Below are 22,810 nucleotides of genomic sequence, written 5' to 3'. Positions count from 1 at the left end.
CACGCCACATTGAGGCAGTAATTCATGCAAAAGGGGCCCAAACCAAGTACATATGCATGATTATACTTTTCAGAGGGCCGACATTTCTGTATTTTAAATCCTTTTTTTAATTGATTTAATGTAATATTCTAATTTTCTGAGATTTTGAATTTGAGATTTTTATAAGCTGTAAGCCATAATCATCAAAATTATAACAAATAAAGGCTTGAAATATCTCACTTTGCATGTAATGAGTTTATATAATATATTAGTTTCACCTTTTAAGTTGAACTTTTGCACGATATTCAAATTTTTCGAGTTTCACCTGTATGCGTAAGGAGGGAGAGCATATGTGGCAAATTAACCGACTTTGAATGCTTTTGAACAACATGAATTTGTTACATATCTTCTAATGCAAGTTATGGACATGTACCTACAGTGGGGCTACAATTCAGCCCTGGACAAATCCAGCCCATCCTGCCCATGAGTTTAACTGTGAATGTTTTGCTGGGGTTAGGGCCTTAAATTGGAATAAATAAACAATAAATAAACAAATTAAATGGGGAAGAAACAAATAATGATAGATGTTATTGCATTTACTGCAAATGCAGGTAACTATAATTTTGAGCCGTAAAGTCAATTTACTGCTATTAAATTATTTTTAAATGCTCTTGACTTCTATTGTATGGACAAAAAAATTCTCAAATGATCTTCTTTTATGCACCACAGAAGTCATACAGGTTTGGAATGACATTAGGGTGAGTAAATTATGACATTTTGGGATGAACTAACCCTTTAACACTTACATTTGTAATGAGTTAACACCTTATTAATGTAAGACACTGATATTTATCTTTCATCAGACTTTCATTTAATGCATTTTCTTTCAATTAAAATTCATTAGAACTATTAAACATCTCATTAAACATATTTAAAGAGAAGAAAGCTTCATGCTTAATTCATTGGAGGCTTTAAACCTGTTTATTATGCTAAAATTATGCTTTGTAATTACCCTAATGAAATTAACAATAGTTCTTGCTTACAATCCAGAGTTTAACTGTAGTAGGCATATCATGGTATAAAACCATGCTCCTCATTACAGGTATATGGTTTCCAAAATAAATAATAATAAACTGTAGAATATGTAAATATAAAAAAAGTGTAAACAAGAAACAACAGAAAAAAAACACGAGATCCTCCATTGTATTTACTTCAGTCAAAAGTCTTTGAAATGAAGTACACGATTTTTTAATGATGTGATTGACTTCATTTGCAAATTTCCAAACAAACCAATGGGAACAAAATCAAAACCATTATCACCATGAATTATTAAACATTATTAAATGAATGCTGCTATGTGTTGTCTGGAAGTTTTATGAAATAAGGCACGTCATTGTTAGTAATCAGTGATCAATCATGTGATTCATGTGCTCATATTTATTCAGCTTAATGTATCTAAACATATAGACAAAATTGCATGCAACGCCCTGAGATTAAAGGACAAGTTTGCAGATTTTCAACCAGCTTTGTATTGTATATCGATATGTAAATGAACAATGTTTACTTTTTTAAAGTTACCTGCAGTGCACCCAGATCTCCCCGTTTATTTGTCAGCAAACATTTGACAGCTCTAGGGCTTTTGTTAAAACTACAGTGCACTATGGGTGTTGAAGTTTCCCTTTCTTTCTAGCCAAAAGGCTACTGCTACAGATCCTTTTATTGAGTTTTTTTCTAATCATAATTTATACATTTAAAAAAGTTCCTTTCTAGTTTATATTGCATAGACAGACAAGTTTTATTAAAAGCATATCGTGAGGAAAATGAATTACCAATTTAATGCAATGTTTATAAATCATAGTACTGTTTTAGCTTTAAAATTAAGCTTGTTAAGACTTTTCCAGTGTAATTCCAGAAAGGGGTGTGCCTATGCTAATGCTGACCTGAGTGGGAGGGGCTTTAATAATGACACTTCATTTTAATGTTCATGTCTCCATGCAGGATTCTCATATTGCTGGACCACACTCTCTTCTGTTTCCACTAGGGGGAGAAAGAATATGATAGTGAGCACTTGGTTTACATGATTTACTGTACATTCAATCCCAACAAAGAACAGAAAATGTCCTTAAAAAAGAGGCTATAAACAAAAGGTTCAAATGCACTACTGTTTAAAAGTTTGATCCTTGACATGATTCTTCATTCAAATATGCTGAGTTGCTGCTGAAGAAATGTATTATTATTATTTCCAGTCCTTCTGCTGGATATTTTTGTGGAAACAGTGATACATCTTTTTTCCATTACTTTTTTCCATGACAAAAGAACAGCATTTATTTGAAATAGAAATATTTTGTAATATTATAACTGCCTTTACTGTCTCTTTTGATCGATTTCACGTGTATTATTTAAAGTATTAAATTTGATAGTTTTAGAATCAAGTATTTATTAAATAAATCTTACTGACCCCAAACATGAACAGTAGTGTATTTGTATAACCAGTCAATAAATGGTGAGTTGTGAATAATGCGGTCACATTAGGCCTCAGGTACACAAAATTACTTCAGACACATTGCAAACATTGTAAACAGGATGTGATGTCACAATCGTGGGCCATTTAAATAAATAATAAATTATAGATACAATACATTTGAAATATTCAAATATATCTCGAGTTCACGACACCTGAACTTAAAGGATTACTTCACTTTCATTTTATAGTTCAAATTTTTTTTGCTGATAATCTACTCACCCCGATGTCATCCAAGATGCCCATGTCTTTCTTTCTTCAGTCGAAAAGAAATTTAGGTTTTTGAGGAAAACATTCCAGGCTTTTTCTACACAGAACGTGCACGTGACCTTTCCAACGTGATTATGTAATGTGTGGCGTGTCGCAGACCAGCACAAGACGAACAATTGTGGTTAAAAAGTATATAAATGTAAAAAGTAAAAATAAAAGAAAAGAAAATGGCCGATCGTTTCGCTAGATAAGACCCTTATTTCTCGACTGGGATCGTGTAGAGACTTTGAAGCTACATTGAGACCTTTTGAACCTTCTTTTGAACATTGGGATAGATGGTTGCCATTGAAGTCCATTCTGAGTAGAAAAAGCCTGGAATGTTTTCCTCAAAACCCTTAATTTCTTCTCGACTGAAGCAAGAAAGACATGGATATCTTGGATGACATCGGGGTAAGTAAATTATCAGCAAAAAATGTTTTGAAAGTGAACTAATCCTTTAAGCGAAAGACTGCCTTGATGGAAGCAAAAGAAGTGCAAAGTCTAGTGTGACCGCACTTTACTTAAGGCCATCTCTTACCTGGGATCTCCTGGTGGATGTTTAGAGCGAACAGACGCTTAACAACCTCCTCCGTTCCCTCCAAGCTGGACATATCATATCCAGTATAACCTTTCTGCTCAGTGCAGTAACTAATAAACCTACAAACACAAATGTGAAAAAAGAAAAGAAAAATGAACTCGCAAGTCCAGAATTCAAATAAAATTTAATTTCATGTTAGTCAGAAGTTTGCATACCTGCCCCAGGATGTGTCTGTTTCTAGAATGATGGGGTTTCCCACCATGATCAGCAGGGCTTTTGCTCTCGTCACCGCCACATTGAATCTCTGGAAGAGAGAGTTGTGAGCCAACTTTGTTTTCTAGGCTTCGCTGTGTTGTATGGTCTACTGTGTGTGTGAGATACTACCTTCTCATTCTTGAGAAACCCAATATTGAATGTTTCGTCCAAAGTGAAGTGTTCCTTGCTGCTGCGAACAGTTGACACCATGATGACTTTCCTCTCTTGGCCTTGAAATTCCTCCACAGAACCAACCTACACAACACGTACAGCAGTCATTTTTTTGCTCACGTGTCCTGACAAGGATGAGAACCGATAACAGAGTGTAGGAGTGCTCAGACTCGCACTGACCTTCAACTCTTCAATGCCTATGTAGGATCTAAGTTCCTTGTCGATCTTGATGCCTTTCCTGATTTTTTCTACCTGTACAATTAAAACAATGTTGAAAAATGGTATACAATTAAAAAAAATGTATGTGATCTGCATTAATCAAAGTTGTTTGAATTCAAAACTTGTTTGAATAATAGGTAGCAATCTTTGTGAAAAGAAAACTGTAGAAGAGGTGTGTAGATATTTCTGATTGTCCAAAAGAAGACTAGTTTTCAAAAAGCACCAGTTTCTTGAGCACCAAATCAGCATATTAGAATGATTTCTGAAGGATCATGTGACACTGAAGACATTCAAATAATATTAAAAAATATTTTTTTCTTTTTTATATATATATATAATAAATGCAAAATGCAGCCTTGGTGAGCAGAAGAGACTTCTTTCAAACACGTTTAAAAAAAACTTGTAATGTAACTTGTAAACCTGTTCAGTAATGAAGCTGAAAATTTAGCTTTGCTAAAGCTATATTAGCTTAAAATATATTAAAATAGAAAAGTTATTTTAAATTGTACTGTAATAATATCTCACAATATTACAGATTTTACTGTCGCATAAGAGACTTCTATCAAAGTCATTTAAAAAAAAGAAACGTACTGACCGCAAACTTTTGAACGGTAGTGTATCTCAGCAAACAAAATTTCACGTGGGTTTACTTGCTAGCTGCATTTTGTTGTGTGTACGCATCAGGTTTGCTGTGGCTGAGCTGTTAAAAATTTATTTTCACCTGTTTCCTGTAGGGGGCGATAATGCCAATCTCTTTGGGGGAGATTTTTGCAATGCCCTTCTTGGCCTGTGTCAGGAGCAGCTTCTTCAAGTAGTCTACGATGATGTTGATTTCAGAGATGTTGAAAAAGGAGGGACTGTTTGACTCTCTGTCATCCTTTCCAATCACTCCATGGAAAATCACTGGAAATCCCTAAAAAAGCAGCACAGACCAGAGCAGAATGTGTCATCTCTAGAAGGTACAAAAATCGGAGAAAGGGAAATCCAACTGAATCCAACTGAAATCATAATTGAAACCCAACAACAAGATTAAAAAGGGACCTTGGTTTTGAACTTTAGACATTTACAGAGTAACATCAGCATTACTAAAATGTGGAGACTGGCTTTTCTGGAATGAAAACATCCTTAAGCGGCAAATGTAGCCATGAAATACAACCAAGTTCAAGAAGACCGTTATCTCAGTTTGTGGCCTTCACATTCCTTACACGAATCACTGTTGTGTGGCCGCATAATCTATGTGGACTATATGTAAAAAATTCTTAGAAAGACTACTATAAAGTACTTGCTGTTGGTAATGTGAATCAAATTATTCAGCAGAAGACATAAATTCTTACAGGTTTGGGACAAAATGATGAGTAATAGGAATTTTTCATTTTTGGGTGAACTATCCCTTTAATGACGCCGCAACCATATGATCAGTGAAGTTAAAAATTAGTTTGCTTCTTCATTGGTGGATGTTGTGATGGATTTTTTAATTAATCCTAACTAACATTTATTTTTCTTGCAGGAACAACATTCATATGCTTTTGAATCTTAGATGTTTCCAAACCCTTTTGTCGAAAACTCGTAACTGAGTGTGTGAGTGAATAAATAACAAATAGGGGAAATGAAACTAGTCAGATGTCTAGATTTGAAAACTTGTGATTAACAATGAAGTAATCGAGAAAACAGTTTGCTTCTACCTAGTAACAGAAGGGTTTGACTAAGAACCAATCAAATTGTAGGGAAAGTATGTACCGTAATGTCTCATGTAAATTTCGCCATGCTCCTATTCTGTAAAAAAATTTGTATTGCTTTTGCGGCCGTAATTAAAGCAAGTTTGAAGGAATTGTCTGAAGTCTGTCTAGTTAATGCTGCGCAGCAAGTAAGGGTTAGGGGACTCGGCCGGCGTAGATGAGGAGACGCGCTAGAGTATAAATATTATTGCATGGGGACGTTGATTGTAGACGAGACCTAGACAAACTAACGTCGACTGTAGACGTTCTGGGACGTCGATTGTAGACGTGACAATCTTAGACTTAATCTACCACAATGTCCTAACATAGCATCTATGCCCCACTCACATGCCACAAAATTATGTGATGTCAAGGAAAACTATCATTTAATTTAATTAGATATTACATATAATTTGTTAGTAAAACATAGTGTTGCACATTTTATTGGTGCAGAGAAGAGTTTATATATTTAGCAAAATGTGAAACAGCTTTTTATTACTTAAACAGACGCATCACAATGACTAAATTGTGTTGTTTGTTACATATGGACTATTGAACAGACATTTAGCAAAGTAAGTAAAGCTATGTTGTAAGTGTCTCCCATTGGGTAATCAAAAGTTCTACACTCACTTACTACACACGGTCTTCATGACCACTTAAACACTTGGGCCAAATACACAAAATTCATCATGTAATAGACATGGTATTGGCACATTTTCATCATTTTCATTATTTATTATCACAACTTTTTATCTTTTGTCAAATCAACTTAGATAATTAATGTGGTTCACATAAAATAATATTTTGAGTTTCTATTTATTAAACCAATCTCCTTTATTGAATTAACTCAACATTTTTTTTATTTCAATAAACTCAAAAAATGTAAGGAACCAATAAAGGAACTAATAAAGTTAAACCAACACATTTTTTTTTTTTTACAGTGAAATCAGCCACATAAAACCATGGCAGCCAATCAAATTTCTAGCTACAAATAATAATAATAACTTTTTGCTAATAATGTTAAATCTGATTACAAAAAAACTGATATATGTCTTTGTTCTAAAGATGTCAAAACCACAACACATCTATTTGTGTCTATCTATTTCTGCAGCTGTAGCTTTTAACCAGGTTATACCGACCCAGCTTGTTGCACAACCGTATGACATAATGGATAGTTGACTTGAGCTTCCTTATCTGACTTAGACACTGGTATAGGAGGATGCAAGTTTCCTGTATATATGCTCTTGCCCTTGTTCTATTGTTCACTTCTTCTTGCTCTCTGCTTCAAGGGCGCATCAGTTCTCTATCTCTTTTTGAAAGATTATTATACTAAGATCTCGATCCTAGATCTCAGACTTACTTAAATTTACTTAATTTATTTTGAAGTAAGATTTCTTTCATTTCAATATTGTACTCTATTAAAAGTTTGACTCGTATTTATTCTTCATTTGTCATTACTTTATTCTCTCTATATTAAAAATATATTAAAAAAATATATTGCATCATAACCTAATCAAAATACATTGTCTTGACATTGTTGAAATGCTTTTTATCCGGCTTGCGTGTCTGGGATGTCTTACTTTTTTGGGCAGGTGCTCCCAGCTGCAGTACTGGTTAGAGCTGATCTCATTTGCACAGGGTAGCAACTCTCCATCATAGAACAACTCATTAGGAACCTTCAGAATGGATGGATGAGACCTGAAGAGAGAGAGAGAAAGAGAGAAAAATGGTACAGTAAATAGAGAGTTAAAATATATATATTATTACAGTGGCCCTAAAACGTAATTCGGACACTGAAGTCTCATTTTAACTGTACATACAATATATATATATATATATATATATAAAGATACTGTCAATTCTGTGGTAGACATTTTTACCAAAAAAATCCTAGATCTGATTAAGTATCCATGATCAGGTGTTCCAGACAATTATTTTGGATTGAGCCTATCCCAACCTATTTTACTCAGATTGGCCCTTTCCCAAAGTTTTCATATGGCATCCTGTCCTCCGAAGACTTGACTAAATAAAGGTTTCTAGTGCCTTTTTCCATTCTACATAGCAAAAACCCAGACACACAGCAGCTTTCTCTGTTTCCCATGTTCATTCATGGTTGGGAGTGAAATTTACGTTCAAGGTCTTTTGTTTTCTTAGTAATGGGTTGTGCCTCTATCTTTGCTGAGCATAGCTCTCTGTATCTTTGCTGAGCACAGCTCTCTGTTACTAAGCAGATAAGGTCTTCTACAACTGGCCACAAGTCAAAACTACTAAATCAAAAAGACAAATGGCTCTAGGTGGAATGTGTGCCTCATTCATAACCATCTGTACTCTCTCCACAAAGAGGTCTAGGAATGTTTGATCTGCAGTATACATCTTGTTAACTTTCTCTACATATATCAGAATTTTCACCTAGACAAGTTCAAAGTAGTTAGTTCAGCCTTGAGGCCTGTGTGCTTGTTCCATTCGGTTGTACTCCAAGCACGTTCCATTAGTTAATATTAGTTAATGCAATAAGTAACATTAACTTACAAAGATCAATACAGTTTGTGGTTAATCTTTGTTAATACAAAAATGTTACTGTTCATAGTTAGTTCATGTTAGCTCAGGTCCATTACATAATATTCACAGATACAACTTTTGATGTTAATAATGTATTAGTAAATTTTGTAGTTAACATTAACTAAGATTAATAAATGCTTTAGAAGTCACACTGTTAGTTCATGTAAACTAATGTAGTTCGCTAATGTTAACAATTGAAACCTTATTGTAAAATGTTACCGTTTTATTTAACACATATTGTGTGAACATGTTTCCTCTCATGGACCATAATTATTTAGTGCTTCCTTGAGACCAGCTAGTCAACTAGTCGGTCAGACAACTAGTCTATTCGTAGTTTTTAAGATGAGGTCTCTGGATTATTCAGACTTTACCTGTAGTTCCGCAGCAGTTTGGTGACATAACGGTTGTCGTATCCTGTAGTGCCTTTCTGATAAAGTTCATTCTGTGTCATCAGCCTCTCCAGCAAAGAAAGACCTACAAAACACATTTACAATGCAAGTTACAATAAGAACAGAGTGTTGTGAAGGAGATTTTTAATTTTAAACATACCTAACATTTATTTTTATTGCAGGATTAACATTTATATGCTTATGCATTTTTATGTTTACACTTTGGACAAAGTTAGTGTATCTGAATATATCAAGGAATCCAAATTTGCTTTTACTGAGTAACAGAGAATTATACATACAGTCATGTGAAAAAGATAGGACACTTAAGAATTTTATGGTTTTAAAATTAAGTAAATACAACCTTAGATGAACAAAAACAAATTACATATTACACTGTGTCATTTTTTTTTTAACAAAAATAAAGCCATGGGTGACAAACTATGATTCAATTGCTTGTAGAGCCACTTTTAGCGGGAATAAGTTGAAGGAACCGGAAGCTCGCATTCCGAGGGTACGGAATCTGCATATGCTGCCTGAAGGCGCAGCCGACCCCCTGCGGAGTAAGGAATGGGCCATCTGGTGGTGGTGGGGTGGAAGGAGGAAGAGGACATCCTGGTGTCTTCAGGATGGGGGGTACCAGACGTAGTGGCGTTGGCGGGGGATGGAGTAAGGTCCTGACTTGGTGGTGGTTGGGGAGGATGAAGGTGGTTGAAGCGACAGCATCTGCGAACTCAGACAAGTGTAAGTACCACCCTTTTATGCTGGCTATTAGGATATGATTGGATAGATGAGAAGGTAATAACTGACGTGAATGATTGAGTCTTCCTGGCAGAATTTGCGCTAGGCTTCATTTCATTGAGGTTTGCAGGCATTTGTTAATGCACAGCTCTCGTAAGTTCCTGTTGCAACAATTCAGTTGGGTTGAGGTCTGATCTTAGACTGGACCAGTGGAACGCCTTGATTCTTTTCTTTTTCAGCCATTCTGTCGTAGATTTGTATCTTTGGTATACAGAGGAGTTCATGGTCGACTTAATGACGGCAATGTGCCCAGGTCCTGTGGCTGTAAAACAAGCCAAAAATCATCAACCCTCCATCAGCGTGATGGACAGTTGGTATGAGGTGTTTGTGCTGATATGCTGTACTTAGTTTTTGCCTAACTTGGCGCTGTGCGTTATGACCAAACATCTCAACTTTGGTCATCTCCACTTTGGTCTAGTTCTTGAGTCTTTTGCGATTTCTCTGAGCATTGTACAGTCTTGAAGGGAATTTGCTGGGATGTCCACCCCTGGGAAGATTGGCAACAGTCTTGAATGTTTTCCACTTGTGAATAATCTTCCTTACTGTAGAATAATGGACTTCAAATTGTTTGGAAATGGCCTTCTAATCCTTTTCAGATTGATGGCAGCAACAATTGCTTCTCTAAGATCATTGCTGATATCTTTCCTCCTTGGCATTGTGTGAACACACCTGAATGCTCCAGACCAGGGAACAGACAAATCTTCTTCTATAGAGCTGATCACACTTGCTGACGATCAATTAAACAAAGACATTTGATTTGCAGCGCCTGGCTGCTACTTACCCTTAATTCCTATGGAAGCAGTAAGGGTGTACTTAGTTTGTCACCCATGGCTTTTACATCACATTTTGGCTTTATTTTTGTTAAATAAATAATGGCATACTGTAATATGTCATGTGTTGTTGTTCATCTGAGGTTGTATTTACCTACCAAGGACCAGATGATTTTTTTATCATGTCCTCCTGCTACATAAAACCATATAATTCAATAGGGTGTCTTTTCTTTTTCACGCGACTGTGTGAAGAACCAATCATATTGGAGAAAAAGTATGTAATGATCAACTTAAGTCAGGTTTGTAGGGAGTATACTACCACAGAGTATACTGTATGTACATTCATTTGTATCTCACCCAGTCCATATTTAATGGCAAAAGGAGATCTCAGGATTGGTCCCAGCTGCTTGGGATCTCCAGCCAAAACAAGCTGCCCGGTCTCTGCATTCAGCAGTCCTAAACACACCCACACAATGATTAGAATAGAGAAATGCTACCACAGACTGATCTCTATTGAAAGATCTGATGGTTTTCAGTGTTATTCTGTAAAGTGTTCCACCTCCCACACTGATGATGGTCTCTGACTCCACAGCATGTCCTGCCTCATCCACGAAGATGTAAGAAAAATGATTCACAGGAAAACCCCCGCTGACCAGCCTACCAACACAGACACACATAAACACTCTTTACCTATTGGCTGCTGTGTGCATGTGAGAGAGTACATGTCATTTGTATAAGAAGATGCCCTTCACCTGCCTGCGGTGACTAGAGTGCTGACCAGGATCTTGTAGGACATTAGATCCTCTTTACATGGGAAAATAATCATTCCTCTTTCCACATTACTGTTGTTCTAAACACACAAAACAACAATCAACAACAAAAACAACAACAACTCCCTCTCTCTGTATTTCCATGACTTACTACTGAAATCATCATAATATAAGATTATTAAATATAGCACATTATTTGATAGATTTAAATTGGTTGAATATCTTACTTAACTACTTAAATTACATTTTAATGGCTTAAAATAAAAATGATTCTGCATACATTTAGCTATTATTCAAATAAAAATATGCCTTCACTGTATATTTTTTAATAATGCTGTATGCATGTCTTTTCCCCCCTTTATAATGATTAGATCTTTCTGACATAATATTTAAAAGTGTGACATCAACGTTTTTTTTTTAACAAGTGGTTCAAACAGAAGTAATGATTCTTCAAAATGTTACACATTGAGCCCCATTAGTTCTGGGGGGAAACATCAAAGTGGATTTTTTTTTTTTATAACAAAAATCAAAGGATAGAAAAAATATTGCGAATAACATGGTGTGGTGCAAATATAATTCCAAGTTAAGGCTGCTATTGCCATATTTGCATTATCATTTGCTTTTAATTTGTTTCAATTATAACTTGACTTTTATATTTGAACTGAGTTATTTGAGTTTATATTTGAACTAGTTTAACTGAGTTAAACTAGAAACTGAGTGATAAAATAATAACATGTATTTATATTAAGCTTAATTATTTATATTTGTCACAATCTCAGCTTGTGTTCCCCTGTCTTGTGTGAGGAAATTTAGTTATTTCCTGTCTTGTGCCATGTTGTGTTTTTTCATGTTGATTAGTCTTTCCCAGGTGTATCTTGTTTCCTCATTACCTTATTAAGCTTGTTTGCCCCTGTGTATTTATAGCCCTCGTGTTTCACTTGTTACTTTGTCATTTGTTGTACATGTAATGATTGCCTCTGTGATTGTCGTGGTTTTGTTCCTTGAATTCTGTGTTATACATTTAATGTGTTATTTTATTAACAACGCTGCGTTTAGATTTGTGCCTCAGCCTGCTTTCTCCAGATCATTACAATATTTAATCGATGTGGAACTTTTTGGTTTGAGGTTTTTATTTTAAACATGAAATGTAAAAATGTACTACTGTTATTCTATATTTTCCATCATAACTTCCCATTTTTATTGTGTTAATTTAATTAAACCTTTAATTTATAAATCAAGTCACACAAGCACTAACCTGTAAGATATCAGGGATTTCATTTGGATTGCGTGAACTAGCGTAGAGTCGGTATATTTTACGTGCATCAACATGTTGACTAATGATCAACTTTTCACACAGTTGATCAGCTGCACTGTTAGAAGGAGCGCAAGCTAGGATATAGGCACCGGGTATATTCTTCTCCACCTGAGAGATAAAAGACGGAGAGAGAGAAAGAAGCAATCACAATAAAATATTGCATACAGACACAATGAGATGTGATAATTTGCATGTAGGTGTGTCTGTCATCTGTGCGTTTAGTTGAACATGATAACCAGTTTTACCTGTTTGATGGCCTCTACTATCGTGACGGTTTTACCAGTGCCAGGAGGTCCAAACACCAGGTACGGTGCCGGCTTGGACGTACCGGCCACGATGTTACATACTGCAGTTTTCTGTTCAGGGTTCTTCTCAAGCTGTTGATCAAAGAGTCTATAGACACACACACACACACACATCCAGCTGGAATACTCCATAATGTTTCACTAAAATATGATTTAGTAGCATAGATTCAGTCCAGATGGGTCTTACTGACCTCAGTGCAGGTGGAGACACAGGGGTCACAGTCCTTGAGCCCACGGGGAACAGCACATTTCTGAGGTTGTGCTGGACCGCCATGTGTACAGCTCTGTGTTGCAGCTTTAATGGGAGACGATTCACTGTGAACTCCACATGGAACTTCATATAATCTATGAAATCGTCAAGCAGCCTGTAAACAAATATGCAAAATGAGACTAATATGAGACATACTTCTAATATGCTGCTCAGTAAACATGTCTTATTATTATCAATGTTGAACACAGTTGCGTGGCTTAATGTTTTTTATTATTTTTTTTTTGGAAACTGATACACTTTTTTTCAGGATTCTTTTATGAATAAAAAGTTCAAAAGAACAGCATTTATCTGAAATAGAAATATTTTGTAACATTAGAAATGGCTCTACTGTGATCAATTTTATGCAATCTTTCTGAACAAAAGTATTATTTTATTTTTTTATAAGTATTATAGTATTCAATATTTTGTTTTGTTACCCTAAATGTATATAGGTTGGTCAGTTTTGAATGCTCTGTTTTATATAAGTTATAAGACATGGGCAGAATATGATGATACATCTAATTTAAGGTTAATTTGGGAAAAACAAAGCCATGAGTCTTGTCATTTTTAAATGTGACCCTTTAAAATACTCTTTTTGCTTAAAGCCTTATATAAACTCCTCATACATCATACCTTCTGGAGAATCCCAGTTTGACTTGATCCAGTTCCACTTTGTGGACGTAGCCCTTGTATTTGGTCACAGTTGAGAAATTGACCTCCTCACTCTTGGTGAGAAGCAGGTGATCTCCCCTCAGGACTGATGGCCTGTTCTCTGATACACCAGGGAGCTTTAACACAAGAGATACAAAAACAGACCTCAAAACGGCATCACTTTCAAACAAATATAAATACAGTTCACCCCAATATGACAATGTATCATGTTGTTCCAAAACCATTTTCTGTTATTTATATTTTTTTCTTTGTAGTCCATTTATCTTCAGTGGAGTTGAAAATTATCAGCGAAAAACAACCGAGTAAATAATGTCAGAATTTTACATTTTGGATGTACTGTCCCTTAAAGAGTCATGTACATGTCATCTAGGCGTTTGAGTCTCTGTATGTGCCCAAAACTAGTCTCAGACGTCATTCCCATGCCTTTCTGATGGATAAAGCATACAAAATGGGAAACACTTCGGGAGTTTTGAAGTCATCATCTGATTGGTTGAATTCTAAACTATTTCCGGGAGACGTATGCGTCACATACTTTAACAGTCCGCCTGGAAACAAAGCCAATGTGATGCCAAACCTCCCCCATGGAAGAAGAAAGCCATTGTGTTCGCAACTGTGAAATTGAGTGTTTATAAGCATCAACTAAACGCTTTTAAAAGTATGTGAAGTTAAGTCTCCTTAGTTTTTCACCTTAGTCTTTTATGTAAGGTCATTGACATTGCATTGTCACGCCCCTAAACATGACGATGAACAAAACCAACTGTGATTGGTTGACAGCCTCTGAGTGGTCCTTGGCCAATGAAAGCTATGGAGTCCTTCTGCCGTCAGTCTGAAGGTCTAACAAACACAGTCGCATGCTTTATTAACAGACAGAAAGAAGCTGCCACTCACCTCTAAGACCAGCAGTCGTCTGTTCTCATGGTCCTTCACCATGGACACATCCTCTTTGTTATATCTCTTAATGTCCAGACGCATCTGATCCTCCTCCAGGTACAACAGTAAATCAAAGCGCTTATCGTAGTTCAGAAAATCCAGATCACTCTCAAGTAGTGACCTACAAACCACCAAAAGTACAGAGAAAACAGTCACAATGACTTTTACTATACATGCTCATGAAGGGAGCTAATTCTGTACCAGTTAGGGACTAGTAACAGGTCTCAGATCAACTGTAAAAAGCACAATTGGACCACTAACTTTAGTTCCTGGAGCTGTGTTCTGAGACTGGGACGGTTGACTTTTAGGACCTCAACTAAGTCAGAGATGTAAGAAGGAAGATGGTAAGGCTCCAGTGGCAGCACAAATTTCAAAAAGCTTTGGGTAGAACTGCAAAAGAGAGAGAAAAAAACATGCAAATGATTGATTTCTGTACAAATAAACACAGGGGAAAAGAGAAAAGTGTATATAATTCCTAAAAAGAGGGATTTTTCTCTCACCTCTCGGGTGGACTGCCCTCATCTATGTTGCACCTCATTGGCTCATAGGTCTCAAGCTTTTGATGTCTAAATGGTGCTGTAGGACCCAGTAGTGCTGTAAGCTCAGACCTGTACTCTGCCTCAATGAAGCGCACAATGTGGAAAGGACGGGTGGCGACCTGGATATTTTCCTTAAACTCAAATGCCAGAATGGCTGAATGAACTCCCATATCATCTGATTCGAATTTCAAGGTCACCTCATACCTTTCAACTTTAAAAAATGAGAGAGAGAGAGACATTTTTCATACATTTCTAATATATCAAATTAAACGCTGTGTCTAAAATCACATACTGTATAGTAGACACTACATATATGGACCATTGACAAAAAAAAATACATTCTATATAGTAAGAAAGTGTGTAGTATGAATGTTAATCTGGATGTACTACATCCACCATGCGTCTTGACTGTCATGTGAACTATGGCGTCAGTTTAGTTGCTTCACTGCCATTAACAAATCCTCTTCCGTGGCCTCACGGGATAGTAAAGTGCACATTAGATGCACACTTCAGAATCTCGCCGGACATCAAGGTACTTTCCGCCTACTGTTTTATGAATACTATGAATTCAGACATACTACTCAGCCCACAAACTGTTTTTTTTGCCTATATATAATATGGAAGTAGGCATATTTGGAAGCAGGAATAGCAAACTACAGTACCAAATGTAGCCCAACAACAACAAAAAACCAACACCAGTTTCTCTCGTATTGCTGTACAGTTTGGTTGCACTCACGTGGTTCCAGACGGTGTGGATTGATGCGTGTGACTTTCCTGCTGTCTTCCAGAGTGAAACACGGCAGCCAGTGAAGAAGAGTGTAGTAAGTGAAATACACGGCCTCTTGACCCGTGTTCTCCACAAACAGCTTCAGCTCATAAACTTCTGCCCGTTCCACACACAACTGGATCTTGCCATCCTCGATTTGATGATCTGAGGACACCCGCACCCCACGCTTATCTTCTATAAACACAGACCTGGGAAGGAAAAAGGGCAGCAACACTGTTTTGATATTTCGATGTATTTTCAGAGGTTGGTTTCTATCACTGTTCAAAAAGACCAGCGAAAAGACCTCTCTGTACTGTTCATTCGGCGTAGGATGTCTTTTGCCAGTTTTCTCCTGCCTCTGACTCCACTCTCTGGCCCTGGCACTGATGGTGGGTCAGGACCCTGCCGCTGCGCACTAGCGGGTGGCGTTGAGCAACCATTACTCACAAGGGGAGCTTGGTTTTGCTGTCTGCGATGGGGTCTGTCCCATTGATCATGTGGCCTCGTTCGGACCTAGAAATGCCACAATAGGGTTGTCAGTCTATGGCCATTCTCACACATTACATTGTAACAGGGCTCAACAGTTATGATATAACAATAACAGTATTTTATTTTAATTTCTTTGGCAGGTCGAGTGTTTCAGATTTTCGGTAATTAAAATTAAGAAATAAGATATAAATATTATATGAAATAGGCTCCTTGAACAACATTATAAAAGTTGCTTTGGTAACTAAAATAAATAAATAAGTTGAAGCTAAAGTTCTAAATTTAAACTAAAACTGAAATAAAAACAAATTAAAGTTAAATGGAAATGACAATACATCAAAAATAATAAAAATTAAAAAAGCTTATCAAAAATGACTAAAAAAGTAAAATTAAAATGGAAAACTCATTTAATATTATTAAATACTGATTGTATATGTAATTAATATATATAATTTTTATAAATATATTCTATATTTTTATTAGGGCTGTCTAATGATTAATTTTTGATTAAATGTGAAAACATTTTAATGCGTTAAAATATGTAATGCAATTAACGCAGCATCCGTTAATTTGTGTCATTCTTTGGCTAGATTTAGATTATATGATCACACTCTTATTAATGCAAATGCTTTTAAACCATTCAAACGCGACAAAACAAAAGAGACCGCGCTGTCTGTGAATGTCCTGTCGTGACTCGTGACACACACACGACGCACTGAAAGACGTGCGCCAGTATCGTGTACAGACAGCACGCCAGATATTTTTATAAAGCATGTTAAAGTTTACACTTTTTGAGGGTTTGCAAAAACTTTAAATGCAAATGAGCTGCTGCAGAGGTTTCAAGAGCTTCTGTGTGTTAGCAGCTGCGATTTCCTCACGCAGACACACTAAAATGACAGGAACTGTTCTGCCTTTAATGTTAAAATGGAGTCAGACAAAGATGGAGAGACTCAAGAAGAAGTGACAACATGTAGAATGCAACAGGACGTCTCTGAATGTTTAGTTGATGAATTTATGTTGCTGATGTGGAGTTAACTATCTTCAATTAGGATATTCATGGTAATCTATAAATCGCTTGTATAGGAACTGTTGTGAGATGCACACAGAGTGACTTTCTATTGCATGTGAAAAGATGGATGCTAAGTTTGAGCTGACTCACAAATGTGCTCGACTACAACAACTTTTCCTCTTCTCAACATGGACTGTGTTCCCGGGGGCGGGTTTATGTACATTTTAGGCTTGCTGATGTCACTAACCCCGGAGGAATGTTGTGTAGTCCCTACCAGGCGTTTGTTGTAGTCCTTTTCTTTAAAAGCAAATATCTTCCTTTGCTTTGAACTTTGAGCGTTGTAACTTTGCAGAGGTTGTTTATGCTCAAACAGCAACATTACACACTAACTAAAGTTAGAAAAGTGAAATCATACTTTACCACCCCTTTAAAGGGACAGCAGCCAATAAAGCTTTCTGTCAGTAAAGTTAATCAAAGAACAAAACAAAAATTACGAAAATGACTCACTGCTCTTGACTAAAGAACTTTTGAAGCTTTAATTAGGAATAGTCTATATCTAATCTATAATGTATGCCGTCCAGACTGTTTGATAACTTTATTCAATTTCTGTATATTGTTCTGTATATGACAGGTAGAGTAGGAAGGGCACAGGTAAATATGACATTTATTATGGGTTTATGTGGATTGTTTGAAGTTCACTTACATTTAAAGTTGTTTTTAATTGCGATGAATCGCATGGAAACATTTTTATTAATCAAGTTTTTTTAAATCGATTGACAGCACAAATTTGTATATATAGTATGCTAGCAATGTTTATTTTTCATTAAATATTAAAATGAACAAATGGAAAATTGTCAGCGGCAACCCAGCAAATGCACGTGACTGTAGCATCATCTGACTCAAAAATGTCTCACACTAACAGCCTATCCTTATTGTTGAGCCCTGTATAACCAGCTCATTTATGACAGAACTATCTGATCATATTTAATTGCAGGGTTATAAATTCCCCAAATTCGATAAGCCATTAATCACAGTTTCATGTTAGTCATGACTAGCCTGGTAATACCAAACTCTGCTACTTCGCTTTGCTTCATAGACAGAGTCTGGCATGGCATCATTGAAAAGTGTTTTCTTTATCGCGGGGGGCACTCGTCTGAAGTATAAAATCATTGGTTACCCGTAAGCCAATCACATAACGTTTGGTTATGACGTGTGTTACGCGCCAGCTCAGGAGCATCGAACTGCCACTGTAAACCGCTGTAAACACATTATAAATAATACGAAAATGAAACCATCGAGAGAAATACCAGAGTGAACATGGATGTCAACGACTTTTGTAGATTATGTGATGTAAATCTACGCATCCACGGCACAATCGGGGCCTCTAAACTATTATTTGACAGTAAAGAGAAACCGGAAAATATTTGCAGCCAACTGTCAAAGTTAGGATTAGTTCTGTCAAACACAGCTCTTTGTTCATTTCGAGTCTGTCGGAAATGCTGCAGCTTAATTGCAAGATTACATTCCTTGTCTCCATATCCGCGGTCGTTTTCGATTTCCCCAATCTCAAACTCGGCGCTTTGCGTCTACGTCACGGCTCTCAGCCCGCCCTCTGTTCGTTGATTGGCCGGCTGTTTTCAGGCCGGAGGAAAACTGAGAGACATGTCGATGTCTCAGACTAAGTACAGAAGCGAAACGAAATTGAGCGGAAGTTCGTCCAGTTAGTTTCATGAATAATTTTTCTACATTGAGATCAAAGAAGTTAACATAGTAGGTATTGTATTTTTTATTATTAAAAACAATAACTCATGCTAGTTGCTTTTCAGTGTGTGTAAATTTTACATTATGGGGAAAAGATGAGATGAGGAAAACAGCTTGAAAATGTAAAAATGCAGAACGTTTTCTGTGATGGGTAGGTTTAGGGGATAGAATATACAGTTTGCATAAAATGTCTATGTAAAGTCCCCATGCATAAAATATGAAAACACAACAGCTGAGTGCATGTTGTGTTTTTCTCTTTTACTGTGTCCCTCTCCAAAGATTCCTCAAAGACAATTGGCGTCACTATTTCTCATGAGGCATCGTTGACCTTGTCTGAAATGGCAGAGTGGAGATTGGTGTGGTTTTCTCACTTTATTATAAACCTTCAGCAGAGAGGTTTATGCCCAGGATGTGCTGTCTTTATTTAGTCTTTTGTTGTGTGTCTGCACTCCCACCTTTTTTCCATAAAAAATAATTAGCTTGAGTAATAAATTGCAGTGCTAGCACATCCTAGCTTATGACAGTTGTCTTGAATTGACGCAAGACACTAACATTATGCTGTTTTATAAAAAAAGTATGGCATAATAATCAACATAAAAATGGCACCTATTGTATTATAGTAAGTGACAAGTAACAATACAGAAACAATTATAGGTAGGCTAGCTAAAAATAGGTTTTAAAATAAGCTGTGGCATCAAAAAAACACACACACAAAAAAAAAAACACCAACCAGACAAAGCAAGAATCTGACCAAAAACTGCAGAGTGGCATAGCATCTCCTTCATTGTAGAGAGTCCTCATAATAGTAATCCTATAATTTGGTCATCAATAGCATCATACTGGTAATTTACATGCTAGTGTTAGCCTACAACTTCTCATAAAAAATATGCCAGAACTGATTTACTGGTATTTTACTGGCATTCTTTTTCAACACATGATATCTAAACAGTAATTACCCTTAATGTAAAAACTGCAAAGGATTATAGATGACTCAGTGCTAATTTGCATCTGATTATCCATCAGCTAGTCAAGATAATACTGAATCAATTAACTCTGATCAAAGGTTAGGTTAAGATTGCAGTTTGATGAAAATGAAACACTTCTGGCTTCAAATTCAGAGACATTTGTTTTGCTTTCCAAAAACAGTTTATCTTAGCATAACGTTACAAACTATTTACATAAACCGCATGTAATCGTGAGAAGATCAACTTTTTTTATTTTTTAAACCCCAAGACGACGTAGGCCTACAGACTGTTTCTGGTTGTGTAGCTATAACAAAAAGATAAAAATACACAGCCTATACAGAACTACGAGCATACTGCCATTGACGACATAAATACATCTTAATGGACATCAACGATAGAATTACAAACTGTCAGCCAGTGGTAAATAAAAAAAGAGGTTTCTTACATTTTGGTTAAAGTAAACATCTGATTTGGTGACGCGGGCTTTTCTGCACATTCTCATTGCATAGAGAACTGAAGAGAAGTTTGGGTCTCTGACTCCATCCCTGTGGATAAAAATGTGTTAAATAAATATGTATGTGTGTTTTCATATTTGCCTCATGATATCGTTCTGTCCACTCGTTTTATTTGTCGCTAATTTCGGTCATTTTATTTTCACGGTTTTGACTCAATTTTCAGTATCAGTAGCTAAATTCAAAGTGAACACTGCATGTTGAAACTTCCATTACATAAATAAATCAAGAATTTAAACGTGTAATTTAACTTCTGAAGAAAGAAAAAGTTGTCTGATGTTTGTTTACACTGTAACGCTATCTGATGCACTGCCGCTTTAAACAAATGTTTTCTGAATTCCACATATCGACCATTTCAGTGTACGTAAGTTGAATACTCAATACAAGCAATAAATAAAATACATAAATTAAAACATGTCAAATGATAACGTTACCTGTCTCGGAACTCTTCATTGTAGGCTGTTTTGAGAGTGGTTCTATCAGTGATGGCTCTCCTGTTGCTTTCCACTAGCCACTCTATAAAGTCCAATCCAACTGCACGCAGATCAGCTTTAGAAATCTTTTTCTGTACCATATTCTTGCCGTTGGTACCGTGAGCTCTGTGGTAATGTAGCCTAAGCGTCAGTTATGATCCACAGTGGTTTTAAAATGAAAGCGCAGCTGTTTCAGCGGAAGCAGTTTACTGGAGGAAACGAAACTTAAGATCTATTACGGTAGGTTTGTTCTTCTACAATGAAAACGTGTATATAACTGTTAACGTTACTTCGTTTACTTCTGTTAAAGAGAGACCCTCCTGGAAATGTCCAAAGCGCTAGTAGGAAAAACATTAAAGGAGTAAAAAGGCACAACATTATTATAAGAAACTCTGTTCAGGTGCTCGGAGAGGTTAAAGTGCGCTCTCTGGTGGTCAGACTTAATATACACAAATTCTTGAAAAATCCTTGCAGTTGCAGATCTATTGTGTTCGTTTGATTTATTTGGGTGTGTGGCTATTTCATTTATTTTATATGGTCCATTTTGCTTTTGCTTATAAAAATGAATTCAGACAATTACGTAAAATATTATTCAGGACAGGGAAGTGTTTCACACAGGCCCAAACATGTAGGCTAACTCGATTAAAAGACAACACCGGAACCGGCTCGTTTTTTGAACTGACAAGAGTAATTTGTTCATGAGGGCTAACTCTGGTAGTAGCATTGTTTGTTTGTTTTTGCGTGCAGCCCAGGAACAAAGCTGTTCTTATTGCATCCCATTCGGACTTGAAAACCGGTAAAGCTAACACAATATGTATTTATAACGTACCCCAGCCGATCATGTAGCTATGGACTAGTTGCACGTGGCCGCCATTTTGTGCACGGAGCGGTGGCAGTTGGCAACTGCGGTCACGCCATCTGCACTTTGGAGAAGCTTAGGGGTGCAATGCCCTTTTCACAAGATGTAAAATAAGTCTTTGATGTCCCCAGAGTGTGTATGTGAAGTTTTAGCTCAAAATACCCCACAGATATTTTTATATAGCATGTTAAAATGGTCACTTTTTGAGGGTGAGCAATAAAAAAAAAAAACGTTTTTGTGTCTGTCCCTTTAAATGCAAATGAGCTGCTGCTCCTAGCACACAGGGGGCGGAGCTACAACACCTCCTGTGTTGGCAGTTAGATTACCTTCAAAAACTTTTAGCTTTTTATGTTCAAACCGGAGTCAGACAAAGAAGGAGAGACTCAAGAAGAAGTGACAACATTAGACAACATTCCTGATGGTTAGTTGATGAATTTATGTAGCTTATGTGTAGTTATCTTCTAGACATTGATTAGCATATTCTGTCTTGATAATCTATAAATCCTGTTCCCAGGGCATGGGTTTATGTGAATTTTAGGGTTCGTGATGTCACTAACCCAAGAGGAATGTAGTGTAGTCCCTAGTACCAGCCCTTAAAAAGCAATTTCTTTAAGAGAAAATAACTCCATTTGCTTTGAAATATGAGTGTCGTAACTTTGCAGATGTTGTTTATGCTCAAACAGCAACATTACACACTTAGACAAGTGGAATCATAGTCAACCACCCCTTTAAAAATATATCTATGATCTTGCGTGGTAGGCTTAGAAAACAATTTGATGTAAAAAAAAAAATGAATTTTTAAATATGTCTGTATAGCAAGGTAAATATATGACTTTGGCATATAATTATATAAATAAAATGTATTTTTTAAGCGCAGCTGGTGTGACCGCAGTCATGTGGCATGTGGAGTTCTTAGGCCCCGTTTCACAGACAAGGCATAGATTAAGCCAGGATTAGGCCTTAGTTTAGTTAGGACATTTAAGTATCTTTTATAAATGTGCCTTAGAATAAAACATTACTGTGGTGAGCATCTTG

At 36.4% G+C, this 22,810-nt stretch overlaps 1 protein-coding gene across 3 annotated transcripts; it reads right to left on the bottom strand.

Annotated features, from left to right (window-relative positions):
* Window positions 1-619: 619 nt before the first annotated feature.
* On the bottom strand, window positions 620-21,843 carry LOC307011129 (putative helicase mov-10-B.1). 3 transcript variants are annotated; one of them, XM_079636485.1, is made up of 23 exons: window positions 21,746-21,843; window positions 20,878-21,042; window positions 20,377-20,476; window positions 16,015-16,223; window positions 15,681-15,919; window positions 14,906-15,155; window positions 14,667-14,795; window positions 14,364-14,526; window positions 13,437-13,591; window positions 12,745-12,918; window positions 12,494-12,641; window positions 12,189-12,356; window positions 10,916-11,013; window positions 10,723-10,820; window positions 10,521-10,619; window positions 8,578-8,680; window positions 7,228-7,345; window positions 4,654-4,845; window positions 3,894-3,965; window positions 3,672-3,797; window positions 3,503-3,591; window positions 3,288-3,406; window positions 620-2,016 (listed from the first exon to the last, which is right to left on the bottom strand). In XM_079636485.1, exons 2-23 carry the CDS (start codon window positions 21,015-21,017, stop codon window positions 1,955-1,957), a joined length of 3,051 nt encoding a protein of 1,016 aa, XP_079492611.1. In that variant the 5' UTR covers window positions 21,018-21,042; window positions 21,746-21,843; the 3' UTR covers window positions 620-1,954. The 3 variants fall into 3 exon arrangements, with proteins under 3 accessions (XP_079492611.1, XP_079492613.1, XP_079492612.1); XM_079636487.1 differs by having other exon boundaries at window positions 20,878-21,254; window positions 21,746-21,794; XM_079636486.1 differs by having other exon boundaries at window positions 20,878-21,759.
* Between the last annotated feature and the right edge of the window lie 967 nt (window positions 21,844-22,810).

This window comes from Phoxinus phoxinus (genome assembly GCF_949152265.1).
Source record: "Phoxinus phoxinus genome assembly, chromosome: 15".
In the NCBI taxonomy this organism is placed as follows: Eukaryota; Metazoa; Chordata; class Actinopteri; order Cypriniformes; family Leuciscidae; genus Phoxinus; species Phoxinus phoxinus.
Note: the sequence above shows the minus strand (reverse complement) of the source record. Positions and strands in the feature narration are given on the sequence as shown.